At 48.3% G+C, this 27,715-nt stretch overlaps 2 protein-coding genes across 2 annotated transcripts; one reads left to right on the top strand and one right to left on the bottom strand.

The window, feature by feature from the left end:
• Positions 1–1,646: 1,646 nt before the first annotated feature.
• On the top strand, positions 1,647–9,009 carry RFC2 (replication factor C subunit 2). Its single transcript, XM_080629948.1, has 11 exons — positions 1,647–1,798; positions 2,786–2,855; positions 3,607–3,648; positions 4,041–4,147; positions 5,122–5,223; positions 5,642–5,742; positions 6,437–6,594; positions 6,964–7,029; positions 7,471–7,551; positions 7,897–8,010; positions 8,696–9,009. The coding sequence occupies exons 1-11, from the start codon at positions 1,683–1,685 to the stop codon at positions 8,804–8,806; spliced, it is 1,068 nt and encodes a 355-aa protein (XP_080486074.1). The 5' UTR covers positions 1,647–1,682; the 3' UTR covers positions 8,807–9,009.
• Positions 9,010–11,808: 2,799 nt separating this feature from the next.
• Positions 11,809–22,242, bottom strand: LAT2 (linker for activation of T cells family member 2; the record flags this gene model as incomplete). Its single annotated transcript, XM_080629896.1, has 10 exons — positions 11,809–11,944; positions 13,535–13,619; positions 14,441–14,503; positions 15,281–15,346; positions 17,081–17,136; positions 17,714–17,752; positions 18,982–19,036; positions 19,879–19,922; positions 21,432–21,471; positions 22,155–22,242. 10 exons carry the CDS (start codon positions 22,240–22,242, stop codon positions 11,809–11,811), a joined length of 672 nt encoding a protein of 223 aa, XP_080486022.1.
• Between the last annotated feature and the right edge of the window lie 5,473 nt (positions 22,243–27,715).

Genomic DNA, 27,715 nt, shown 5'->3' on the forward strand with positions numbered 1-27,715 from the left:
GCAGAGAGGTTACAACAATAAAAGCAGCTCAGATTTTGGGACAGAAAGGTTTTAAAACTTTCAGCTGATGTCTGCCCATCCACTTGCCCCACATCCCTATCAACATTGCTGTGCCTTCAATAAATACTTGTTCTATGTTTGGTAAATGCCAGAACCACTGCGAGAAGTTACTGCCTACACAAGGAAAAAGACCATGCTCCAAAAAACCACCTACTGCAACTGATTAGCAGGAACATATCACAAAATCTGTCATCGGGCCCACTGCAACAATTCACAAGAATAGCCCTTCTTACTTGTCCTTTGGGTGCTTATCAGTAGCAATCCTACGCATATAGTGGGAGAATTAATGCTGGCCAGGAAAATTATATCTTATCTACAGGCTGGTACTTCCTAAGCAGCGTAACAACTGTTTAATCTGGCAAGAAACCAAAGCGTGTCCAGTGTGCTGTGCTGACAGACTGTAATGAGCAGAAGTGCTGTGTGCAGCTGCAGTATTTCACTGTCTCATGTAGGGTTCTGCTGAGCACTGCAGTACGTTAAATCCAAAGGCAAGAGTAACACAGTGAGTTTGAGGCATTACAGGCACAGTGTATTCATCTGGTACATGTGCTGGAGTCTGAATACTGAAAAAAAAAAAGCCAACTGTCTCACCCTCATATGCCACATAATTGCAGTGTTATTTAATTTTCTACGTTACCTCCAATGGAGGCAAAGTTAATCCACAGTTAATTCAGCCAGACAAGTAAAAGCTGCAGTCCACTTACAATTTCACCCTTACATAATGCTTATTCTAAAACCAGTAGGAACAATGTACAGCTATTCATAGAAATAAATATGCAAAACAAGACTAAAGCACTGACCTGCCTATGTACAAACTCAGCTATGAGACTGCACTTTGCATAACAGAAACTTCACCCTCCAGAGTTTTAGAGCACTGTGAGAAACTCCATCACTGTCAGGCTACAGGCAGAACCAGTTCTACAGGCTGAAGGCAATGCTCTCATCTGCCAATGCTCACAGGTCAACCTCAAAACCCCAACCTGCACTGACAGCAACACTGGAATGCTAACATTGTGGGAAGTGGTAGGTACCTTATAAAGCATCACCCCTCACACAGGGCTTCAAATATGCTCAATTCTGAGTTCGTGCCTCACACCGATCTTAAATCAGGAACACTTCCCAAGGAATCAGAGCCCTGACTGAAGAACAGATCTTCCGCTCACTGACCTAACACAAATATAATTGGTTATGTGGAGCATAAGCAAAGCTTAAAGATGTACCAAGGGGCCAGTAACTACTGAAGTTTAAAACCAACAGACTGGAGATAACCAAACTCTAACATGTTACCTACCTTGCCCAAAAGACAATTACTGGCCTTTACTTAGGTGGAAAAGGAACATGTATAATTTTACGTATGTTTGATAAATAGCACTAGAACTACACACACCCCTATTACCATTCCTACTTAAGAATAAACAACGGCTTAGACTCGTGAAGTGCAAACATACTGCTGGTTTTATAAATTACCTTAACCACACCGTAGAGCACAAGCACCAGCAACCCCCCACCTCCGCCGGCGGCCTTCGCCATCCCGCCCCGCGAGAGGCGGGCCCGGGAGTGCGGCCCTCCCCTCAGGGAGGCGGAGGCGAAGCAAGGGCCGACGCGGGCGAGCTGCTGCCGTCATGGAGGTGAAGACCGCGGAGGACGAGAAGGCCGGGCCCTCGGCAGGCGAGAAGCGGAGCTCGTCCGACGCCCCGGGAGCCGCTTCGGTCGGCAGCGGCCACCACGACCTGCCCTGGTGAGCGGCAGCGGACCTTGCCTGGCGGCTGCGAGCAGCCATTGAGCCTGCGACAGGCGCCAAGAGCGGGCGGCAGGGCCAAGGACGCGCTGCCATTGGTGCAGAGAGTGGCGGGAGGCGGGGCCTGGAAGCGAATAGCCTATGGGGTGAGAGGGGCGGGAAGGCGGAGGCTCGCGGCGCTCCATGGAGCTTAGGCCGGAGCGGGCCCCACCAGGCCTGGGTGCTTGAGGTCTTCCCTGGGGATGCAGAAGGAGGATCTGGCTCGGCAATGGGGGCCCCTCGGAGCGGTGACGGCTCTGCTGCACTCGATAACCTGCCCAGGCCCGTAGCGGGCAGCCTGTGGTGGAAAGCGAGAGGCCCCATCGAGCCCGTTCAGCCCTTGTACTAGTCATGAGAGAGCGCACAGGGCGGCATCTCCGCTTATCCCTGGTGTGGGTCTGAGGCGCCAAACTCGTGTCGAGTTGAGCGGTTTTTCTCTTCCTTCTTAATAATAATGGGAATAAAACAACCTTTCAGGAATTTGTGTTGCGGGATGTTGTGCCTAGCAGCGAGGGGAGACCCTGCAACATTTGTACTGAAGACACATTAAGTCATCTTTGTCCTATGCTATCAAAGAATCCCAGACTGGTTTCAGTTGGAAGGGACCTTAAAGCTCCTCCAGCTCCAACCCCTGCCACGGGCAGGGACACCTTCCACTAGAGCAGCTTGCTCCAAGCCCCTGTGTCCAACCTGGCCTTGAACACTGCCAGGGATGGGGCAGCCACAGCTTCTCTGGGCACCCTGTGCCAGCGCCTCAGCACCCTCACAGGGAAGAGCTTCTGCCTAATGTCTCACTGAAATCTACTGTCTTTGAGCTTAAGGCCATTATCTTAACTATATTACTTATCTAACTTAACTATCTTGGCATAACCCTCCTTTTCTGTCAATGCAAAGCACTACTAAAGCTTTATTAGGTGTGCTGAAGTGTGCAGGGGTTTATTTTTACAGGGTGGAAAAATACAGACCCATGAAACTATGTGAAATAGTTGGAAATGAAGACACTGTGAGCAGGCTGGAGGTGTGTATCTGTCTTTTTATGTTTGATGGCTTAGCTCAAAAAAGATAATTCTGCATAAATCCATAGACCAGTAAAAGCACTTTTGTATTTTTGCATCCATACTTGAGCATGTGGGAAAAAACCTTTCTGATTTACGTAAGAAATCACACATTTTAGGACATGCCTGATTGGTGTCCTAAGGAAATATGCCTTCTTCAATTGGGCTGTTGTTTAAATTGAGCCTGTTTTGATACAAGTTAGAAAATTTGTAGCAGTTACAATAATATTGTTTCAATGAATAATATATAATATAATTTATTATTTATTACGATAATATATACTATAATATATGTAATTTATATATATATATGTCATTTATATAATAACACCAAGAAACAGGCACTGTTTTTTCTGCAAGAAAAGTATTTTCCATGACAAATCAGTTTGTGAACACCGTGTTTGTTAACAGAAAGCTTATACTAGCAAGCATATAATTAAAACAGATGCAAAGGAAGGACAAGAGTACTAAAGGCCTGGGGGATGAAGTGCATTTAAGTTTTTCCATATTATTCTAGGGATTGACTTCTAATGGTTCAATTAAAAAAAAACAACATCCCAAACACAAAAAGCAGCAAAGTTAAGAAATACGAAAACAGAAGGGGAAAAAAAGCAGCATGTTTCCGTGCTTAAAATAGAACAGAACTGGATCTGTTCCTTCCATTTCTATTTCTTCTATATTCTCATGTAATTTCTTATTATCATTCTTTCACAGGTCTTTGCAAAAGAGGGGAATGTACCAAATATTATAATAGCTGTAAGTATTGCTGTCTTGTACTGTATTTCACTGTGTTGGCCCTGGCTTTGGAAATCTAGCTGCGGGAGCCTCTCAGTATGGATTTGTGTTGTGCCTGAATGTATTGGTAGGAGAGATGTTGATTGCACAGTCATGGAGCAGTGTTCTTGGCAGAATACACAAGTAAACAACCTGCTGTTAAAAACCAGCTTGGCCCTCAGGTGCCTACTGAACCATGTCTTGTGTTTCTCTCCTCTGCTGGAGGCAGGATCATGAACTCAGGCAGCCTCTAATCTGTTGTCTCTGCAGTTCCTCTGCTGCAGCTGTTTTCATGACTGGGGAGCGCTGCAGAGAGTACAGCGTATAAAATGACATTAAACTTACCAGCAATTGCTGCATTGTTGTATTTCTAGGGCCCCCCAGGAACAGGTAAAACCACCAGTATCCTCTGCTTGGCTCGTGCTCTGCTTGGTCCTGCATTAAAGGATGCTGTTTTGGAGCTGAATGCTTCCAATGACAGGTGAGAATAAATAAAACGTATCAAACTTTTAATGGAGAAGCAAATACCCATTTTTATATTTGAACTCATGCCAGCTTGGTTGCTATAGTAAGGGCTCTAGCACTTATTTCAGTGCAGGTTTTCCAGCTAAAAGCTGGGCAGTCTTTGGTGTCCACTTGTGAATATAGATATTATTAACTGATGTTTTATAAACTTGATAGATGTTTTCATATACAAAAATATAAACAGGTAGAGAGCAGAATCTATAATGGTACTGTTTTCTTGAATTTACTTTAAAGAGCTAAGCTTTCTTCCACATTCATGAAGATCCTCCTAAAAAATGAGCAACTTGTTTATACTGAAATTCTTTATTTTTAAAAGTCTTTGATGGGACTCTATCTAGAAAAGTGTCCATGTTGTGCTAATATGATGCTGTCTGTCCAGCTGGTTTTCTTGGACTCATAGAATGGTTTGTGTTGGAAGGGACTTTAAAGACCATCCAGTTCCAACCCTGTGCCATGGGCTGGGACACCTTCCACTAGACCAGGTTGCTCCTGGCTTTGAATATGGCCAGGGATAAGTTTCTTAAGCTGTTCTGAGTTACAGCTGGGTCTTTGGATGCAGCTGCGTGAAATACTGCCAGAGCTGTCTTAAATGCTTCTGCCGTTGTTCATTTATTACCGCTATCATTTGGCAAACATAAATCATTTCATAGCAGTACTGCCAGTAAGGTTACTGATATATGTACCGCTACTATTAAATTACTTTTTCAAAACCTTCAAAAATGAGGATTATTGGTGTTTAAATCTGAATCCATTAGGGACTCTGGCTTACAACATAGTTTCACAGCAGTTATACTGGCACAGCTGAAGGGACAGGAGCAAAGAATGGGAGAACAGTAAGCTCAGGAGCACTTCAGCCACTGTGGCTGCTGAATGAAATCTTTCATGTAATTTCACCCAACTGATCATGAATCACTTGATTTATTGTTCCAGAGGCATTGATGTTGTGAGAAACAAAATCAAAATGTTTGCCCAGCAAAAGGTCACTCTTCCAAAAGGTCGGCATAAAATAATCATCCTGGATGAAGCAGACAGGTACATTGTTTTGTTCTTGACCTCAGCTCTGATGTGAATGAGTTGCTTCTGCCCTGTCTGCAGAGCTGCTGTCTTGGGTGCTTCTATCAGGCTATCAAAACCAATCTGTTAGGAAATAAATATGCACTGAACAGTGTTGTTAAGAGATTATTCATATCAAGCAGAGATCATTGGTTTAAGGGAGATACTGAGTACTGCATGTGAGTTTTATAGAGGTCTCAGTGACCACCTGCACTGCGGGGTGATTTGTTCACATGACTACCAAAAGCTGCTTAATTTATCAAGCCAGAATATCAACTAATTTATAAAGCACTGTTTAATATCAGTAAACTCTGATGCCTGTATAAAAAACAGTGATTAGGCTGCACCTCTAAGTCAGTAAAGGGCAGAATCTGTCCTAACTCCTTTTCTCCCCCAGCATGACAGATGGAGCACAGCAAGCACTGAGAAGAACTATGGAAATATACTCCAAAACAACACGCTTTGCACTTGCCTGCAATGCCTCTGACAAAATCATAGGTAACATGCTACTAGTCCCTGGGTGTTTTGTTGCATGTTCTCTGTACTGGTGGCTGACTTCCAGAGCAGTTTTCAGACATACCTTGGGCCTGCTCATTACAAGAAACCATGGTACTTCTGGAAACTCAATGCACCTGTACCTCCAGCTAATCAAAGAAGAGTGTATTTATGCAATGAACCCTCTGAACAGCTGCTTTTGATGGATAGTGCTATGCATGACCACAGAAGCAGATTTCTCATACTTGGGGCTTGATCTCAATCCAACTCTGCTACAGTTTAAGATGTTTGATGTATTGTTTACTGGGTATTGAACTCCTTTTATTGTCCTTCTTGAAACATAATCTTTAAGTTTGCCTATATGCTAACACATCGTACACCTTTAGACTTTTCTTTAGCTGTTAAAATAACATGATAAACATACACATTCAGAAAACCAGGAGCTGAGCTTCATATATATTGGCACGTCTGTGAAAACTCAAGCAGCACATTTGGGCTCAAGTGAAGAACTATAACAACTGTATATGCTTAAGGACATGCTATATTCCATTTGGAGCTGACATGTTTTTCTTTAAGAGAAGATGAATGAAGAGTTGGAAACTGAGATAGCTTCTTCCAAGATGAAAACAAATGGATTTGGGGGAGGGGAGATTGTTGCGAAAAGAGAGAAATTCTAATTACACATCTCTGTCCTTAGAACCTATTCAGTCCCGGTGTGCAGTGCTGCGTTACACCAAGCTGACAGACGCACAAATCCTTGCAAGGCTGCTGAAAATTGTTGAGAAAGAGGATGTACCGTATACAGATGATGGACTAGAAGCCATTATCTTCACAGCCCAAGGAGATATGAGACAGGTAAAAGAAGAAAGGCAATGAAACAGAAAGACTTCTGCTTAAAGTGAAAACAACCCTTTGAATTTGTGGCTTTCAGTGATTTATCTTTGGAGAGGTAAAGCAAAGGGGATGTGACCTGTGGCACAAAAGTGACTAAACTATTTGATTTTGTGAAGTTTTAAAGTGGATCTGCTCCTTAAAATTGGGTTGGTGGGCACTGGATACCAAATTTGTGGCAGGAAGCAAGTCTGCATACATCTGTGGTTTCCTCTGTTGCTTAATTGAAAACTGCTTATTTGGTATCATTATCTAACCTGTTTCAGCCTGAGGAGGGGATTGAGAAGTAGAGCACTTCAGAAAATAAATGAAGTCTTGTTTTTATTTTCACAGGCATTAAACAACTTACAGTCCACATACTCTGGATTTGGCTTTATAAACAGTGAAAATGTCTTTAAGGTTAGTAATACTGAAGCCAGTGGTGCTAGAAGTTTAGCACTACAGCTGTGTGAGAACTATCATCAGATAGCTAAGCCTTTGAAAGTGCTTTGCCAGTTTGCAGACAGCACTGTGCATGTAGCAACTACAGCATGAGGCTGTAAAAAAGTGCATGTGCCTTTTGAAAAGGAAGAATGTGCTTGCAGTCTCTGATAGCAGGCATGCCTGAGGCTCTGGCTTTGCAGATCTCTCAAAGCACACAAGTCACATAACTGCTGGGAAATTTCAGTGATAACTTTTGAATCTATTATCAGGTGCTCGTGAGTCTGATGTGGCAGGATGGATGAAAAGTCATATTCTGTATTATAGAATGTGTCTGATTTGGTACTTCAGCTGTATACAAACTTGGTGAAAATAACAGAGATTTAGTGCAGAGTCTTCCAATATTTCTCTCCAATATAGGTATGTGACGAGCCTCATCCTCTGCTTGTGAAAGAAATGATACAACACTGCATCAATGCAAATATTGATGAAGCATACAAGGTTGGTTTTCAGGTGTTGTGTCAGCTTACACACTTTTTCTCTACAGAATTCTTGTTTCCATTGAAGAATTCACAATGTGTGATGTTTCTTTTAAGATAGGAGCAATGCCACATAGATAAGGTGATGAGTTAAATCCTTTCTTGTGCAGGGGTTTGTTCAGATGAGTAAACCGACAAGCTAAAAAGCAAGTTGTATTGAAATTACTTGCTAAACAGTTGATGTTAAACCATCCGATGAACGGGACATGCAGTTCCAGTAGCAATATCCAGCTCTTCCAAAAGTGAATAGACTTGACTCACCTGGGAAGTTTTGCAGATAAATGGGGGATTATTCTTGCCTGCACAGATTCTTGCCCACCTGTGGCGACTTGGATACGCTCCAGAAGATGTGATTGGCAACATCTTTCGTGTGTGTAAAACCTATCAAATGCCAGAATATCTGAAACTGGAATTTATCAAGGTTAGTACTAACACACTAGTGTTAGCCTGGGGTCTTCTGGGCCTTCTTGAGGAGAGGATGTGATCCCAAATACAGGGGCAGCCTTAGGGTTTTTGAGTTTGAGATTTGCTATGTATTAGTGTGAAAAAGGTCTTTCTTAACTCATGACTTTCTTTCCCACTCTGCATCATCAGTTTGTTAGTAAGAATGGTCACATAAAGTTTAACGCCTGACCACCCACAGAAGTATCAAAAGTCACCTTAGTGATCAGCTAGAATTAATATAAAACGTAATGCTGGCTGAATTTATTATGTGTATCAAAGCCTCAGATAACTAACTCCATGAGAACTTTCCTGTAGCTCATAGGTGATTCTAGTCAAATAGATAATACTAAACTATAATACTATTACATTAACAGCCAATTGACAAATAGTAAATCTCGTGGAAACACTCTTCATATTTAAAACCTGTACTCAATGTACTCAAACGATGCACCTATAAAGGGAGTGGGGAAATACAGGCTTTGATTTAAAAGAAAACCCAAAGGTATGCTAGTTGTTTTACAAGAGAAGGTGCACTTCTCTGGAGTCTGAATGACTTAAAGTTGGTCTCTTAGCAGTAAGGGGTATGTTCTATTTAGCCATTAGTCGTACTAGACATCGACTGGGGGAGGAAACAGGGAATTTTACAATGTCTTTATCACCAGGAAGTCGGGTATACTCATATGAAGATAGCAGAAGGGGTGAACTCACTTTTACAAATGGCTGGACTGCTGGCAAGGCTGTGTCAGAAGACTGCAGCCCCTGCAGCAAGTTAGATACTTCACTGAGCTGAAGCTTGTGTTCCAGAGAGTGAAGGCCTGGTGTGCAAGGTCAGTAGCTCTGCATGTGTCCTCAGTCCTGCAAGCAGAGAGCCTGATCCCTCAGTTTTACTGACTCACAAACAAATAACCAGCTTCTGTTGTAAAAATGTTTTGTACTTTTTTACTTAAGGCCAATAAAGCTTTACCATTTACTTTAACCCAAGAACTCATTCATTATATAACTGAGGTAGAAGAGAGGCCTGTGACAGTCCAGAGCAATAAGGTCTGTGGTGCACTCAGCAAAACTGCTGATGTCAGCAGTACAAAGACCTAACAGCAGGAGAAGCAAAGACTGAATTGCGTTGTTAGTGATTACACTTAGAGCCTGGTCAGGAGTGGTCTTGCCGAGACCAAGAAGGAAAAACTTTGGCACAAAATAAGACATTTAATGAAGTTATAATTGAGGCATGGTGAGCAGTGCCACTCCTGGGGTGCTGTTCATGGGCTGCGGGGAAGGAAGAGACTTTCACCAAACACACAGGAGAAATTTTACACATTTCTTAATATATTTTGGATATTCCTTTAGCAATCTTAAAAAAACTTATCAAATTCTGGGATGCTCTGTGTTTGAGTGTCCTTTTCTGTTCTTGCTTGTCCACGTTAGATAACGTCGTTTCACTATAGTTTCAGCATACCAAAAAGCTACAGCATCATGCTTTCTTGTCTGTTCCGTTTTGGAAACCACCTTGCCAGCGCAGATGAGCAATAAGGCATGAAGAGCAGAGTGAAAGCACATATAAATTGAATTTGACCACCTCCATGTCAGATGCGAGATGTGTGTCTCCAAGCAGAGCCATCTTAATATAATTAAGCATGTTCTACTTGCAGCAGTCAAACAGAACACAGCAGAGGTACAAGTTTTGGGTGCCTGCACTTCCCCCTACTCATCCTGTTGACATTTTCCATCCCAAATACTGAGTTGCCCACACCACAGCTGTGTCACTGCCAAACTGATCTTTACTGCAGCGTCAGTTTTTGGCTTCAGCCCAAAGCCCAGCCCCTGCTCCAAGGTAGAGGCTGCGTGCACCCTCTCTTTCTCTGACTCAGCCACAGGGGTAATGAGTTTTGGCAGCAAGAGCTTGGAGCATCAGAAGTTCCCCATCAAGACTTTCTGCAGCCCCTCTGACAGGGCCTGAAGACAGGCCAAATAATCCAAAGTGCAGGAGAGCAAGTTAAGTGGCAGCTAAAGCGCTGGCACATTTGAGCTTGTTCCAAAATGGAATAAAGCAAAGAAGCTCTTAGAATAATGGATGCAATAATCAGAAGTACATTTTTCCTTCGCTAGGTATTTATTGGACTTACCTTTTGATTCTCAGCCAGTGAATTGTCACTACTAGCACAAACACTGTTAAATACATGACTAATAATTCAGTATGAAGGGGCTTAAGCTGCCAAGTTCTCTACAGATGCAGAAACTGAAATCAGGCACATGTAAAGAGCAAGTAATTTTTCTCTGGCTGTACATCACAGCCAGCCTACCCTGTCTTTGCTCTCTAGTTCAATATGTTCATGGCTGAACAGGAAAAGAAGTGGTACTGCAAAGTTGCATAAAATACCCAAAGGTGTGTTGGGAGGGCTCGTGAGGCTGGGTCTTGCCCCACTGGATGTACCTACAATCCTGCCCAGGCATCATCTGCTCTGCTGTGGTGGTGCCAGTGGAAGGGTGAGAAACGTGCACGGTCTGTTCCTACCTGGTGTAAGTGGTTTTCTTCTCAACTATATTAGAGTCATAGAATCATTTGGGTTAGAAAAGACCTTTAAGATCGAGTCCAGCCATTACCCAAGCACTGCCAAGCCCACCACTAAATTGTCTCTCAGCACCACATCTGCAAGTCCATTAAATCCCTCCAGGAATGGTGACTCCATCACTGCCCTGGGCAGCCTGTTCTGGTGCTTGACAACCCTTTAGGTGAAGGTATTTTTCCTAATATCCAAACTACCTCTCCCCTGGTGCAACTTGAGCCCATTTCAGTAGCTGCATTTCACAGCTCCAGTTTGGAGCCAGCTCTCTTCTGGCTAATCCTTTGCGGCACTGTGGCATATAATCATACTTTTCCTAAGAAGAGTAGTATCAGCCCAAGAGGCCACCAACACAGTCTGTTCTACCAAAGGCGGCTGCTCACCCCCCTCTCTGAGGGCAGAGCTTCTGCTTTCCAGCAGCTGGCTCAGGTTCCCCAGTTCCATTCAAGAGATGCACCAGCAGTGCCAAAACTACTTCTCTAATGCATCTTAAATTGAAAACAGGAAGTGAATTGCTCACTTGGCTGCCTACCTAGCGTGAGGAGAGAGCTACATGCACCCAGGGGAGATGTCATCTCTCCTTGCGTTATGTTCGGACAATACTGGCTTTGGCAGTTGTGGTTGAGCACCAGAAATCCTCGCACGCCTAAAACGTCCTGGAAGGACAGTGTGTCAGTGAACACACTCACATGCACGCACCCAGTGCAAGCAAAATCCACAAGGTTTTTCAGAACACAACTGTAATCACTGCAATGAAAGTTCCTGTACAGCCCCTGGGTATCTTGCAGTGTAATGAGGTGACTGAAAAGCACTTGAGGAGCTTTACAAAGCTAAGAACAGATTTAACCCTGGCTACACCTGGCTGTTCTGGAGGGACGCAAGGGGGGGAATTGCTCAGACTCCCAGTAAGACAAGGGAAGATGCTGCAGATCCAGCTCCTGCCCTGCCTTCTTCGGCTCCACAGCTTTCAAACTCAGGTTTGGCAATGGAGGAACCTTATACCAGGAAAATGTATTTAGTGTAACCCATGTCCCTGCTTCGCAAGGCAGTAAATCTTGTACTGTAGTGTTCACCTAACAGCTAGAACTTTCTAGGAGCTCTCTAGCTGGGTCTATTAAAGCATGCCAAGAATCTTTTGCTGCTGCTAATCTCCTAATCATTTAATGGCTCCCTCCAGTTAGGAGATGAATCAGCAGTAGGTGTAACATCACTGCACATCACTGGAAACGGAGCTCGTCCTTCCCCTCCAGCAAAAAATCCAGTCTGCAGCACTTCATGGAAAAAGTGGGAACGTCGTTGGGTGCTGAGTTAGTCACCACAGACGAACCAGTGGTGACAGACAACCTCATGGCCCTGGAAGCAGGAACAAATACATTTGTAGGAGCTACAAGGCTTCTTCTAAGCCAAACTCCAACCTTCTCGCTGTTTCAGTGCACAAACTAGCCACCCATGCTCTAGCCATACAGCCGAGTCATTTGCAGCAGGAAGCACCTGGCATCCCCTTCTCCCTCTCCAGAGCCTGTTCGCCCTTAGCTCCATTTCTCTGCTCCCTCTTAACCTGTCTTGAGGAAGTGTGTGTGAGCTGCGTCCCTCCGTGAAGCAGTTTTCTAAACTGACTTTAAAGAAGGCGGCTTTTAAGGAGCTACATTTTCTCCCCATCAGATCCTACGCATCATTCCACGGCATGGAATCACAGAGTAGTTAGGGTTGGAAAGGACCTTAAGATCATCATGTGTTTCCATCTCTGTCTCACCCAACCACGCAGACAAAATCTGCATCATAGCAAGCCATAATAAACCACTGCATTCTCTTTGGAGGCCTTTCAACTTTAATAAATAACTGGTAAAACAGTGCCAAATTTGTGCATCAGGGCTCAGGAGACAAGGACTGTGTTTCAGGGCTGATGTTCCTGCAGCACTACCGAAAGACTTAGTGCAGTTTCTCAGGCTGGCAGCTGTGGATCTGACCTTCTCAGCTGTTGCAGGGTCTTTGTATTGTTATAAACCAGAGAGTGAAACACAAGGCAAAACTGCCATGGATACTGTGAATTACAGGCTGTGGATAAGGCAGGGATTTAATCCTCTTTAGCTCTGGTGAACAGGTTGGTATGACATTTAGCTCCAGAGAACCACTGCTGTTGTAAAAGCAACCTCTGCCCTGCCAGTTCCTCTCTTGTAGAAAACTGCTTCTGTGGGAGAGCATAGGAACTAAATCAGAACATAATCCCTATGTCTTAATACCATCATGCATGAGTCACCCTGACAAATTAAGTAGCTGGCTACATTACTGCTCAGCAATTTAAACATTCATTTCACGCTTGACAGGAGAAAACATTGCAGAGTGGCCATCCTCCTTCCAGTAGATGTGCAGGGAAATGAGATGGGAAATGGCCCGTGGCCATTGAGTACTTTCTCCGGTTGCAGGTTTGCAGTTGGACTTCCATGGGACTTCAAGCAGAGCATTGCTTCCTTTTAGTGGCACCTTCTGCATAATCTTGGGCACAATTTGGGGAAGAGATTCCTCTGAGGGATGGAAATCCCCCTGTGTGCTCACTGATGTGCTCTTACAGCTCAGCTAAGGACTTCTTCAGGCTTTACACAGAGTACTTGAAATGACAGGGGGGAAAAATAGTGAGTCCATTGACTTTTAATCCCAGCTTTCTACTTCTCAACTCTGCTGCCCGCTGCATTTTGTTTCCAGGGCAAAAAGCAGGGCCACACTATGGCTAACACAGAAATGTAATCCCCCCTCCTCCTCAGTCTCTCTGTGGAAGAGGAATAGATGCAGAACTGCTTATAGAAGTTACCATTAGAGCACTTTTATCACTGTTTCATGGCTAGTCTTCCCTGCCAGCAAGGGGCAAAGCTCCCACCAAGCTCTCTTTGGCATAAACCGAATCCTCCTACCCCCAAATAAATACATCAACCACTGGCTCTCCTTTACCTTTGCTTTGACAGCAGGGCAGGGCCTGATGCAGGAGCTGTGTTGACATAGTCTGGCTCATCATCCAGGCTTTCTGTCTGCAGCGCTGCGAGTGAGGGATGGGAAGCACTGATCAGTGAGTGGGTTGATCTAAAAACACATTCACACCATAGACATGCTCTGTGCTCTGCCAGTGTTTAGCCTTTGGTGACAACGTGGCTTTGTGCCTGGGCTAAGAAACCTCAGATCAGCATCAAGGTCTCCTTGAAGGGGATTCAAAATGGTCACAGCATGGACAGCTTTTCAGAGCCGAAAGAGATGACTTAGATTTAGTTTAGAGAGTGCGCAAATAGGATAACAAAAATCACTTTACTTACACAGCTTCCAGTCCAGAGACAGAAAGCTCTTATATATACATGTATACGTTCACCACTATCTCCCAGGCCAGACTACCAATAAGCTTCACAGGAAGCTACATGTTCAACTGCTGTTTAAAGGTTAGCTTAAGAAATGTGAACCCCTGACTATGCAGGACAGAGCTGGGCTGACCAGAGTGTTGGGATGTGCGTGCTGCACATTCCTATATCAAAGGGGATTACAAGGCTGAGCTTGCACCAGAGCAACTTCAAAACCTAAGAGGGTATAAGACATGAAGAGCAACATCCTCCTGTAAGCATCCCACGGTCAGGGTTTGGGCACAGCCACCTACAGAGTAGCCTTTTGAGTAGTAGAAACACCACATCCCACCACAGCAGTATTCAAGTACAAGTGCGTGTAGCCATTTGCACATTGCCTTGCGTGTTAAGCATGGATGATTGGGGGGGAAATAAGACGGAGGCAATGGCTGCATTGCTGTGAGCATGGTCTGTACTGCTCAAGTGCCCATGAGCCCCATCCCTGCTTAGCAGATGATTGCTGAGAACATACCTTCTGCTTGATGGAGTTGCCATGTGTGTATCGCTGTGCTGTTCTCATAGTCTGCAGCATCATCTGTGACCAAGAAGAATTCAGACAGGATGATGCTCAGCAGCAAAGGGACTAAAACTGGGCCTTTGTGACCCCCCCTCCTACAGCCCCATGCACGTGGCTGAGTTTCCAGCCAGGCGGCTGCTGTCCTGCCCTACATCTGCTGATGCTGCCTCATTGCTTTTCCAGCCTCGACCACGTGCCTGCACGCATAGATGGGATCAGGCTGGTCCCTGCTGCTCCTGCTTCCCCTAATTCCTCTGGCAGGAGCAGGGCAGGCTTTAGCACTGCAGAAAGTGTTGTGTTAAATCTCCCACAGAAACCAAATTGACTTCCTATTCTGATTGCAGCATCCCAGGGCAGAAGCTGGAAGCCCTTAAGCTGACATTGTGGTCCAATGCCACCCTCCAGCAGCTCACTGGCTGCAGGCTTCTTGGGCTGGACACGGTGATGAACCCCACGGTGAGCTAGGGGCTAGAACAGTGATCAGTCTTGGCTGTAACAACACTCAAAACCTCGAGGAGCCATGCAGACCCCAAACTGCTGCAGAAGCCTCCAAGTCAAAGGGATCAGTTGGAGATGAGCTCTCATCCCCTAAATATTATCACATGCATCTTCCTGCAGCAAGCAGAAACACTTCAGGTCTGCTTTGTGCCTGCAGCAGCCCTGGCACCCTGGCTGCAATAGGAAGAGCTGAGCCTGTGAATGAGGAGGGTTTCCTGAGCTGAGCAGGTCACCCTCCCACTCTGCACTGCCAGGTAGCTTTGTGTGACACACGTGAACCACAACAGCAGCACCTACCCAGGTCTGAGCCCTGAGACGCTCCAATGATGATGTTTTGGTAGGAATGGGAATCCTCCTCTTTTTCTGGTGGAGAGAAGAAAAGGGAGGGGACAAAGGGGAGAAGGAAGAGTAGGTGAAGATCCCTCAGCACCTGCAGGAGAGGGCTGTTCCCCACAGAGAAACACACATCAGCTAAAACCCCATCAGTCTTTGTGACAGCCTGGGGCATCCCCAGCACATGGATCATTGATGCACCATGGGAGCACCATCACCAACAGCATGGAGCCACCCAAGGGCAGCAGTGGAAGCTGGTCCTGACACACCAGGACTTTCCCTATGGACAGGAATAAACCCAATAAGCATAATTACCAGCCCTACAGCAGCCCTGAGGTGAACAGGGGAAGGTGAGGAGTGAATCCCCAGGTTCCCAGCCCAGGCTGGCAGTCAGAAGGGGCTTTTCCTTCCTGGCGAGCATTAAGTTTGCAACTGTGGAGTCTTCTTGGGCTTGTTCTTAGTCTCTAGGAAGGAAACTGAGCCCCATTCCAAGCACATCAAATCTGACAGCATCTGGAACCAAAATCAGCTTGGAATAATTTAAACCTCCCAACGCCTTTGTTCTGTTGCTGGTTATTTCAGCCCTGGACGGGCCCATGAGCAGCTGAACCATATATTGCTAACCTCCAAACCTGCATCCACTGATGCCAACTGACACGCAGCACTTGGTGTGGACAGGGGCCCTAAGCTGGGAAGCTTTGCAGACCCCATAAGCACCACTGTGGCCCACCCTGGGACCCTCAATGCTTCTCCAAAGCCTCACTGAAGGGGAGCAGCACCGAGCTCAGCCAGGACAGGCAGTCCCTGAGGGGTGAGGGCTCTGCTGCCTAAAACCATGGCGGGCAGGAGGGAGGGTGTTAGCCAAAGGAGCCACTCAGCCCAGCTCTGCAGCAGCTTCACACATACATTGGCTCTGGGCAGCCCTCAGCCACTGAGAAAGCATTCAAACTGATACGGGATACAAACCCATTCATGTTAATGACAGTCGAGTTTCTCTTTCTCCCCCCTCCAGCCTCTTTTTTTAAAATAAGGTGAATTTTTTGGTAAGCAAGGTATTTTTCCTATTTTGTTATCAATCGCTTTCTTTTTTGTGCCCCCCCCCCCCCCCCCCCCCCATAAAAATAGGATTCCTGCTTTGAAATTCATTTTAGATAAAAATAGATCAGTGTCCAAGTCAGTGCTGGGTACGCAGGGAGGTGGGAACGTTGCACAGATGCAGTATATGCCCTGCAAAGATGCCCTTGCGCGGAGCAGAGTGTTTCATCCCACCTCCATTCACCGGCTTCATAAACCAAGCACACAAAATGTCTGAAGGTGTTGCCTTGGCAAAAAGCTTTGGGATGAGGATGTGCCCATTCCCGTGCATCTGGCCAGGACCGTGTGGGGCTGCAGCCTCTGCTTACACAAACCAGACTGAGCTAAGGAGAGGGAAACAGCTTCACTACCCTGAATGCTCTTGAAGTGATGGATAATTTGGTGCTGAAACAGCCTAAGAACAGTGTTTTGTGCAGTTAGAGCCAAGAATACATTTGGGCTGTCTTGATATAGCCAAGAGATGGACTGGTCAGGGCTTGGGCACCCTTCAAGCATCACAGCTCCACTACAGCCCTTACTGAATGTGACTCCTGGACCCATGCTTGCTTCAAGCCATATGGCAATAACACACAGACCTGGACTAGAAGCATCTTGTGAGCTCCCTGAGCCATCGGACAGCCAGGCTGGTGGCCCGAGAAGAAACTCATCTCACTCACATGGAGGCCTTACCATTGGGTGGTGTGAAGAACGTGGCACTGTTGTAGTAATCCAGAGATATGGGCTCCCTGCAGGAAGAGCAGCCACAGTTAGCTCCTCTTGCCCACAGTCTGAGCTAGAAGAGAGACAGGGCTGCACTGGGACCAGTACGGCTCTGCTCCATCATGCTGGTGGGCAGCACCCAGCTACTTACACGTAGGCATCATCGCCTGGCAGGCAGTCTTCTGCAAGCACAAAGGGTTTGCCATCAGCACAGATACCACTGCATGGACTCAAACCACCATCCCAAAGCACAGCCGGACAAATGCCCCAAGCACAGCTGAAGCAGATGCCCCCGGCACAGCCCCAAAACCACCCACATGCAGAGCCAGGAGGCTGGAGCAGGGGGGGCAGCCCTGAGTAAACCAGGGCTCATGGACAGATCCTGCCAGCTGGCAGGGAGATCAGGAATATTCTCCCTGGTTTGGGAAAGGAGAGCACAGCCCCATGCATCAGTAATCCTCTTAGGGTCAGCGTGTCTTACATGCAATCACTACATTAACCAAGCCCAGCTGCAGCGTTGGCTGCCTGCGTGCTCCCATCAGTTCCCATCCTTGTAACTTCCCATCACCTTCCCTCCCCAGACCCCTGGGCTGTAGCATTTACCTGTCAGGAAATCCCGATACCTGGACTCGGCCCTGCTCCCTGGGGAAAAGCAGAGGGATGCTTTACACTCAGGCTGACAAATGGGAGCAGTTCAGTGATGGAGCCACTGAGCATTTTAGCATCAGCAGCTTTGTCCTCACTCAGCTTTTTGGGGCCAGGGGACATGGCTGCTGCAGATACTGGGACAGCGAGGGGTGATACTTGGAATAACCTGGCCCCATGGCTCTAACCAGGACTGCTTAGCACTGGATTTTCAGCTCAGACCCAGGCTAGGCCCTGTTAAGCATCACTGTGCGGCACCACGAGTAGGTGCTACTAACAAGAGTGAGCTTTATCATCGCCCATCTTGTTCCCAGGTTAACACCCCATTGCCCTGCCCGGGTCTGGCAGTGAGGAACCAGCCTCGCAGAGGCTCCATCTTCCCAGTGGGAGCTCCCAGCCAGCACCTACACAAATGAGCCAGGATTTGCAACATCCCCATTTAGGAATTCTGTGGTAGGTGCTCCCCTGTGGATGGGGAGAGCATCGCACCAGCACCCATCCGGAGGGATGCTCACCGTATCCAGCGTGACAGGAGGCACCGAGCTCCTTGGTGGCTTTCCTGACAGAGGGAAAAAAGATCTAAACTTCCAGATCTGAGCAAACAGAGGCAGGGTTACAAACCACAGCAGTGACTAAGCCAGAAAGACCATGTGTGAAACCTCCCTGCAAGGTCATAACAGGATGCACAGCGAGCAATGTGAGATGAAGAGTTTGGAGTCAAATCCCCAGATGGGAATAACTGTGTTTGAATATTGCTGCACAGTTGTTGCAGCCATGGAGTTCAGGAGGGGGTTGGTGATGGGGAGAAGGGGATTTCTTGTGTCAAACTGCTTATAAGCAAAGAATGGCCACTTCTTTTCCATGCTGTGCCTGTTACATACAGCCACAGCTCATTTCCTTGGATTCAGGTTAAACAGTTGCCAGTAGAATGCAGCCAAACTGCGGAAAATCCAGAGAAAGCCTAAACCCACTATTGACCATCAATAAATTAAACAACTTGGTCTAGTTGAAGATGTCAGTGCACATGGCAGGGGGGCTGGACTGGATGAGCTTTGAAGGTCCCTTCCAACCCCAACTATTCTATGATTCTTATGTCAGTATAGCCCAAGGCACATTTATATGGTCCAGAACCCAATCCCAAATCCAAAACATTTGCATATCTTGGCTGAATTTATCCAGCCTTGGCTCTGCAGCGAGACTTTGTTTGTTTGGGGTTTGTTACCTACCTCACTATTGATAAGCTCTCGGGTTCCTTAACTTGTTCCAGCCTTCGGGTCATTGCTAGCACCAGGAAAAAACAGGGTGTTAATGACCCTGGTAGCAGCAGGTGCTTCAAAGAGCACGGAGCATCCTCCACAGAGGATCCCATGGTACCAGCCAGCATTCTTCTAACACATCCCAAAATAACTCCCAAAGCGTTCTTTTAAAGTTCATAAATGGCCCAAAAGGAAACAAATGGAGAGAAAGCTGGCGCCTGTGCAGAGCGCTGAGCTGGCAAACACACGCCAGAGGAAGCTGCAAGCCCACTGCTGCCTTATTGCCTGTTCTCCCCCAAAACTGTCTGATCTGGAGCCTTTCCCATGCTCAACACCCCTCCCTTCACACGGCAGGATGCATCGGTGCGTTGTGATGCTGTGGTCGGGCTGGGCTGAAGCAGACACTTGCAGGGGGTTATGAGCTCGGGCCCAGCCAGGTCCCAGGAATGGGACCCTGCAGATGGTGACATTTAACACAGACCCATCAGCGGCTCGCGTCGGGATCACAATCAAAAGGTCAGTGTCTAACCCAGCTTGCTGCAGGAAGCAGGAAGGGGGCGATGGTTAATGACTCACTATCAGTTTGGGTTCCCCCACGCTGTTGTTTGCACAGGGTGAGCAGAGCCGTTTGAAGAGCCCCAGTTAATAAGAGCTTGCGCTTTGATGACACTGCTTTAGGGATCTATTTTCAATGCAAAGGGAGATTCTTTCCCTAGAGCCTGGAACTCACACGCCTCTGAGCGTCTAAGGTGGCTTTTGCAATCTCAGTCTCATGACATTTCATTGTCTGGCTTCAAGGTGACTTTATTTTTACTTCCCCCCAGTTCTGTGCCTGCAGGACTTGCCCCCTGCAATGCTCATACTCACTGGAATGGGATCGGATCACCTCAAAACTCTGCCGGCTCCTAAGCCTGGAAAAAACACAGGTACAACCTCAGCTGAGTTTTGGGGTCTATGACAAGGAAAGCAAACGCAAGAGACCTCCCTGTTTGGTGAGTGGAGGGAGGAGAGCACAGCCTCCACGCTGGGAGGGATGAAACACAGAGGGAGCATCACTCAGCACATCATGCAGGACCTGTTATGAGCTGGGAACAGTGTCCCAGGCTCCAACTTGTCCCTTTAAAGTCAAGATCTGCTCATGGGCCACTGGCAGAGGAGTCAACGTCGGCTCAGAGAAGGACTTGGGATGAGGAAAACATCGCTTAGGGCAATTCCTGTTCTGACACTTTATGAATGGGTTAAGGTCAGAACAGTATTTTCCCCCACAAAAAACCTTGGGTGTTCACCCATGAAATGGCTTCAAACCCCACTGCTTCACCTCTGCTGCTGTCCCCCCCCCCCAACATCCCTTAACATCAACTTGAAAGTAATAACATACAGGATCAACAATAACACAGATGCCCAGTAACCACATTTTAGTTAACATGAGAGCTGCTCCTTAGAACACAAGAGGATTCAACAGCTCTTCCACTGCAGGTGCATACGGGCACTTGTTAACTCTGATTTTGGGACCCTGAAGGAATCCCCTTCCTCCCGTTTCCCTTGGGTCACCCTCTGTCCCAAGCCAGTATTCATGGCACAGAGCCGGCCGTGCTACATGAGGTGTCCAAGGACCTCACTGCAAAGTCTGTGAACATAGAGTTAACCTACTCTGCTTGCAGAAAGCCTGAACGACCCCAAACCAGATCTCTGACAGGAGCAGACGCCACCACGAGCCCGAAACCAAACCACCTAATCCAGGTATGAATTCCAAGGAGTCAGGACAATTCACGGGGGACGGAGCCTGCGCTGGCTTTAACATCGGTCTGCAATGGACCACATCAGGGCTTTCCCCCATCCTCGGCAAGCAGAGCCGAAACAAACACCGTGACCCCACACGGGCCGTTGCAGAGCCCCTCTGCACCGTGTTTACTCCTATATCAAAGGTTACAAACCAGCTCTTTCACTTTTTCCTTTATCACCAGGCTGTGGTTTGTCTGTTGCTGGAGGAAACAAGCGGGGTGCGGTGCGTGCAATGCATTTCCTTCGCCGCTCATGCTGCAGGTCAGCGGCTGCTCTGGCTCAGGGTCCCACCGGCACCAGCCAAGGGCCTTGTTTATGCAGTTACCAACCTCTCTCCCTCATCTCGGGGCACAACGGGGCAGGATAAGGACTTGCCCTTCCAAATCTCACAGAGCTTTTCCCACCTGGTTAATGACTCGCAGGAATCACGGTCAGAGCTGCAGCTTCGGTTTGGGTTATTCTTTGTAAAGGCGCTACCCGTCCTGCAGCCCCTGGGCTGGGACACGCTGCCCTGCATTCCCCATCTGGGGTTATTTTATCCCAGCTGTGATCCACGGAGCGGGTCTGGCTCTGGCCAGGTCTCACCCCGAGCGAGATGTCTGGGGAGAAAAAGCGAAGGATTGGGGAAAGCAACTCACTGGCTGCTCCGGTCATTCAGCTGCTTCTCTCGCTTGGTAGCTGGAAGATAAGGAGAAAAAAGCCCTTATAGAAAAGGATCATTTGGGAGTTAAAGATCAGAGGGACCAATAAAACACATTCACAAACCTTCCTCACCCAGGAGCATGCGAGGACAGCAGGAGCCGCGGTTGTGATGCGGTTTTGACTGATGCTTTTAAACCGTGCTTATATTATCTCAGACACCAAAGCAAGCGACTCATTCCTGTCCCCTGAACTGCAGCCTCTCTGCCCCAATAAAGCCCACACCGTGCTCAGAGGGGGGCTCAAACCCCACTAGGGTGGCTGCTCCCCCATTCTCTTTGTACTTAGTGCCGATCTGAATTCATTCCCCAGACTCTCCTCCCCTGCCCATCTGCCCCAGGGCCTTCTGCATCCGGAGATGCTCCTCCTGGGTGGGTTGTCGCAAAGCCACCCACCACAGTGAGCAGGGAGAGGGGTCTGCAGCCCAGGGTGTCACACCCACCCCAGGGAAGGGGTGCTGTGAATCGGGGGGTCCTTCCCCCGGTTGTTCTGTGACCACCAGCAGAGACCCCTCAGAGACCCTACAGCATCCCTGCGAGGGCAAAGCTCCTTGAGCTGGCACATGGCTGAGCAGAGCCAGCCACCCCCGGAGAGGACATCCCAAGAGCAAAGGGGTGCACGGGGCCACAGGCAGCACCCAAAGCACATGGTCAGGACCTTACCCGAGCGCTGGCACTTGGCACAGAGACTGATGGCGGCTCCCAGCACCATCAGAGCGATGGCTGCCCACAGCAGCTCCATCTGCACCATGGCCCGGCCACATCCAGCCTGAAACAGAGCAGCAAGGGTAGCCTGTGAGCATCGGCACGCTTCCACCCCCCAGACAAGATGCCCTTTGCCTTCACAGCCCCAAAGGGCCGGGTGCTTGCTGAGGGTGCAGGGCAGGCTTTAGGGTTGCGTTAGAGGGCGGCAGAGCAATGCCCTTTCCCTGCTGCTCTGGTCCAGGGCCCATGCACACTTAGTGCTCCAGTAAGACCTGGAGCTAAACCCCTATTTCACTGCAGGGAAAGAAAAGAGACTCATGGGGATCGCCTCAGGACACTAAGAGGAAAGCCACACTCGGATCTGCTCATTCCCACTCCCATAACACACTTTGCCATCATCAGATATGGTCAGAAGATACCATCTGTTAATATCTGGAAGAGAGGGCAAAAAGGGCAGCTTTGAATATTCCCAAGAGCCTCCAAGACCTTTGTACCAGAAGCTTTGGCTATTTCCCTGCAGCACAGAGTTACTTTAAATGTTAAATCCCCCGCAGTTTTCCCTGCCTTGGGCTGGCTCAGGCACCAGCTCTTCCCCTCCCTTCCATGAGAGGCTCTTCCACAAAGAGCAGCGAACATTTTGTAATGATCAGCATGATTTGGCTTCAGTTTCTGCCTTTAAAATATAACCCACCCTATAATTATCCCAGCAACCGGCCTGCTGGGAGCCAGAGGGATCCTTTCACCCATTCCTGTTCCCCAGGGATGGATTTTTCTTTTCTTACAGATTATTTTACTCATTTTTGGTTTTCAATAAACTTCTCCTTTGGCCCCTAGGGATGGGGAGACTTCAACTTGCCGAAGGCCAGGATGTCGCTGCTCTGCAGGGCAGGAAGATTTCCTATTGCCTAACTGGAATCTCCCTTATTACAGTCTCAGCCTGTATTGTACTGGTATAGCCACCGTGGGTAGAAGGAGGAAATCTGTGTACATAGATTGGAGGAAACACAGATATATGTAAAATAATTACAGTAATTAAAACTATTTAAACAATAAAAGACAACAGAGAACAGCCTCTTGGTTCTACCCTGCTCAGCACCATCTGCCTCTGTCTGTGTAAAGTAGAATAAATAACAATTCTCTGCCCAAACTGAGATTCCCCATTCACATTGGAGAAAACTCTTCCTGCAGCAGCCCAGCCCTCAGTGCTGACCAAGCATCCTCCTGCCCATGCCAGTCACTCAGTGCTGTAGCCAAAGATGCTGGTGGAAGGTTTGTGGTCCGTATTGGCATTGGAGTCCCAGTCCTACGCCAGTGTCATAATGACCACGGTGTAAATCAGTGTGAGGCAGAGGAAAGAAAGGAAAGACCCAGTCTCCCATTTCTGCTTTGGAGAGCCCCTCGAGGACAGCATTGCTCTGCCCCTGCTAGGAGGGAGGGATTGCAGGAGGACAGGATGAGGTTTGGTGTCAGTGATGCCCACACACAGTCTGGCTGCCCAAAAGCGACCCCACACCCTGCACGAGTTGGCTTTGAGACCATCTTCTCTGCTTGTGAGCAAAGTGGGTCTATTTCTGCTCCCTTCGAGGCTGCCTTGAAGGGCTCACAAGGACACGGCAGCTCCCGGCACTCGCTGCATTGTGCCTTTGCTCTTTATAAACTCCCCAGGGGCCTTTCCCTGCAGTTTCTTGCAGCACATTCTGAAGACGATGGGATGAGTTGTGTTAAATTAGCACCATGCCCAGAACGCCACGGAGCTACCCCAGGGGTGCGGGACCAGCACCCGGTCAAAACCATGTGGTTTATCACATCGTTTTCCCTTGGCCCAGCATCCCCCATGGAAATCATGAGCTGTGGATCCTCTCTAAAGCATCTGCGAGAGGCAGCTAAGGGAAGCTGACCCTATGCTGGCGGCTGAAATCCATTATACGAAGGGCTGTAACACTGCCGGTGCAGTTGGGGTTTGGGTTGGGGCTGTTTTGGGTCCGTCCCCCCCCCCTTTTTCTTTCCTCTAAAGAAAAGGTCAGAGCTGAAGGCGCCTGACACCACTGACCTCTTCTGTACTGCTGCAGGGCAGGCTGCCATCTCCCTTCTACCGCTGCGTTTGTTTCTGCAGTGGGGCAGTAGCACCACAAACCCAGGCTGCTCCCAAGCCCCTCACTCAACAGGAACACCAAAGGTGGGTATTTGCAGTGGTGCTGAGCGAGGCTCTACACATCCCATCCGCATCAGAGCATTCCCCATGGAGAAAGCTCCCGCAGCCACCAAGCCAGAAGCACAACGCCAGCCCAGAGGTTGTTATTGGTGTTCACCAAGCACCCAAGTCCAGGGATATCCTCTCTTTCAGCCCAAAGCTCCTCTCGTAAGGAGCCGATGGGAGGAGGTGATGAGCAGATTGATGACGAGCAGGCGGCTGGCAGCGTATAAATGCGATGTTTGGAAGGCTGAACGTGCTTTCCCTGCTCCCTGCCTTGGGGAGATGGGAGAGGAGAAAACACAAACTCAAGCTGCTGAGGTCTGTGGTGAGGCCTGAGTGCATCAGAAGGATGTACCAAGTGAATGACTTGCTTTCAAGATGCTAAATTCAAACATGGGGAGAAAACGGGTTCGCATCCAGCTCCAGGAGTGACACTCAGATGGTGTCGAAAGGCCCTGTTCTGTTTATGCACTTCCCTCTTCTCCTTTTCTATTGGTTTTCCCCCCTGTTTCACGCTGGCAGAGGTTCCACCTTGCACGAGGAAGCTGGTGCAGCCACAGCGCGTGCCTCTGGCACCGACAGCGCCAAATCCCCCAGGAGCAGCCGCTCCCAATAAGCAATTCCAGGGAGAACATCACACTGGAGGCTGGATAAAGCCACGATCCCCGCAGCACAGCACCCCTCCTGCAAGGGGGAAGCACGCCTCCAGCACAGGGGTTGCTCCTTCCGTGGCCTCGGATATTCATGGCAATTGAAGAGACAAACAGGGTTTATAATGGGAAGAATGAATTTGCCAATGATGATTCGCTGTGTACGTGCCAGTCCCATCAGCTGGTGTGGAGGGCTTCTAGTCCTAAATGAAGGATTAAACCCAGTAACAGGGCTTGCTATATACAGCCAAGGGAAGGAGAGGTTGTTTTATCAGGGAAGACTGAAAGGTCTCTCACTTTTAAGTCTACTAAAGCAGAGGTTGAGAGTGCACGGACGTTAGAGTGAAAGCACGTGGATATTCGCTGTCAATCTGTCCAAGAGCAAAACAGCAAAGTGAGAAAAGCTGTTATTGAAATAAGAGAATACTGGCTTCCAAAATGAGTGGCTGTAAGGGGGATATGCACAGGCTAGAAGGAAAGCTCCTACTGGATGCAAAGCCTGGAGGATCTTTCCAAGGGCAGCAGAAGAGGCAAAAAGCCCACTTAAAAACCCTTTAACCATACTTAAACTGTTTGAGGAAAGCCCGGGAGAGTGAGGAATGCGTTGATGTAGCCAAAAGGGCTGGTTTTTTGCCTCTTAATGAAGTCATTTCAGCCCCTTGCAGGCACCAAGCCCACCCCTCAAAGCCTCTCACGGACTGAAACTGCAGGTCCATACCATGCACCCAACCTAGCTGTGAAAATAAACACCCCAAAGGCAAATACAAAGCAGCCATCGTGTGTCCCCTCCAGAAAGCTGTGTGCTCTGCACCAGTTTGCCATAGACTAAGGCTAATTCGGAGCGACTGGATGAGTCACGGCAGGAAATGCAGAGCCGGGAGTTTATTTAAAACCTCACCATATGAAATCAGCACAGGGACTCCTCGCCCAGACCCAACGCTCACCCTGACTCAACGTCTCCAAGGAAAGAAGCACTGCTTTCTGTTCGTCTGCCTTGCACGGATTGCCCCAGAGAGCCCCATCGGTGGAGGAACTGGAGTCTCCAAGGGAGCTCCTGGGGTTGGAACCACTTCAAGGACCAGCGTTGAGCCTCCAGAAAAGCTCCTTTCCAAAGGCCTCCACGTCCAATTTCCCACCAGTTTTCTTAGGGAAGCTGCTGCTGTAGAGATAAAGTCTGGTTTTCTACAGCTATTCAATTCAAGCAGACCATGCTTCGTTGTATACCAGGGGAGCAGTAGATGCATTTCAATAGGACACAGGACAAGAGAGAAACCAGGAATTGATGGATCAGCTTTCACATAGATCATCACTTCGTAAAATGCTTTAAAACACCTCAGGTGGAAAACACAGCACAAAATCCTAATCGCAAGCAGCACGGCAGCAGAAATACCTTGTGTTTGTCCTTAACTTCCCCCATTTCAAGCAGCATCAAAGCCATGCAGCATCCTTCACCACCGCTGTGGAGTCCAGGGGGACGCCGCGTTAGGAACTGCAGATATGGGCAACCCACATGGACGTAACTCAGTACTCTTCCGTAGTCCAGAGCAATGAAATGAGCTAATATCACACAAAATTATCCTGTTCTGCTTAAGTGTCTACCTCTTGGCCTATATTACACTGAACATTGATCACAAGAGAAAAGTGCTGCAAGAACAAAGCTCTTTTCATCCAGGATTAGCAATTTCAAGCACTTTTACGAAGTAGAAGACATGCGGTCATATATCTAATGCCAGTCAGCCCTGAAACTGCTGGAAAAGCCAGAGAGGGGAGCTCAAGTCAGCAATTACGTAGGATTAGGCTTTGGAAGGGGAAACAGAGCAGGCTGCAGCGGTCCCAGAAACCATAGGCAGGAGCCAGCAGCAGGAGTGATGGGATGTGGGACGAGGGCAGCTCAGCCTCAATCTTTTAGGATATTGCAGCAGAGGTGAACACAGAAATCATGCAATTGAAACCCCTCATCAGCCGGGGAGGGGAGATACACAGAACAGCCTTGTGGAACAGGTTGAATGGGGCAGAGCCTCCTCTTGGGTCAGACGGGCATACAGGCTGCCGAGAAGAGCTATTATTCACACCTTGGAGGTGTGCAGAGGTGGTTTTCACACCTTGGAGCTTGCCGGGTGACGGCCACGAGCAGCAGTGAGGGGTAAATCCCAGCGCGTGGCTTTTCAGAAGGGTTTTCCAGGGGTGAACCCTGTTTAAAGAGGGTGACCGAGGTCTAGCCCAGGATCCCCGAGCTCCCTGAAATCAGTGCCCCCAAAGCCGCACACTACCCCACGGGCATTTCTGTCCCCATCCCACCTTACCCTCAGCTCAGCCGCTGTCCCCTGTGCGTCCCATCTCCTCCTGTGTCTCACAGCCAACAGCCACGGGCGCTGGAGTCAGCTCCTCTGAGCTTCTGGTTTCCTGTCCCCATCTGAATCACCCACCCCAGCATCCGCCGGTCAGCCCCTTGCGACGGGACCGCGGCGCTGCTCGCACAGGCTCACCCTGGGCAGGAGTTTATCAGCCCCAGGGAGAGGAAGAGGCCGGGGTAGTGAGGAGCCCTGCGGCTGCCCGCGTCCCTTCCCCAGCAACCCTTGGGGTTCCGATGGGGCTGGGGCCCCCCAAGGAGCGCTCTCAGCGCGGCGCCGGGGCAGGATCTAACACCGCCCGCTGCGAGCGGCAGATGCCGCTTG

The sequence above is a fragment of the Psittacula echo genome (assembly GCF_963264785.1).
Source record: "Psittacula echo genome assembly, chromosome: 15".
NCBI classification, from domain to species: Eukaryota; Metazoa; Chordata; class Aves; order Psittaciformes; family Psittacidae; genus Psittacula; species Psittacula echo.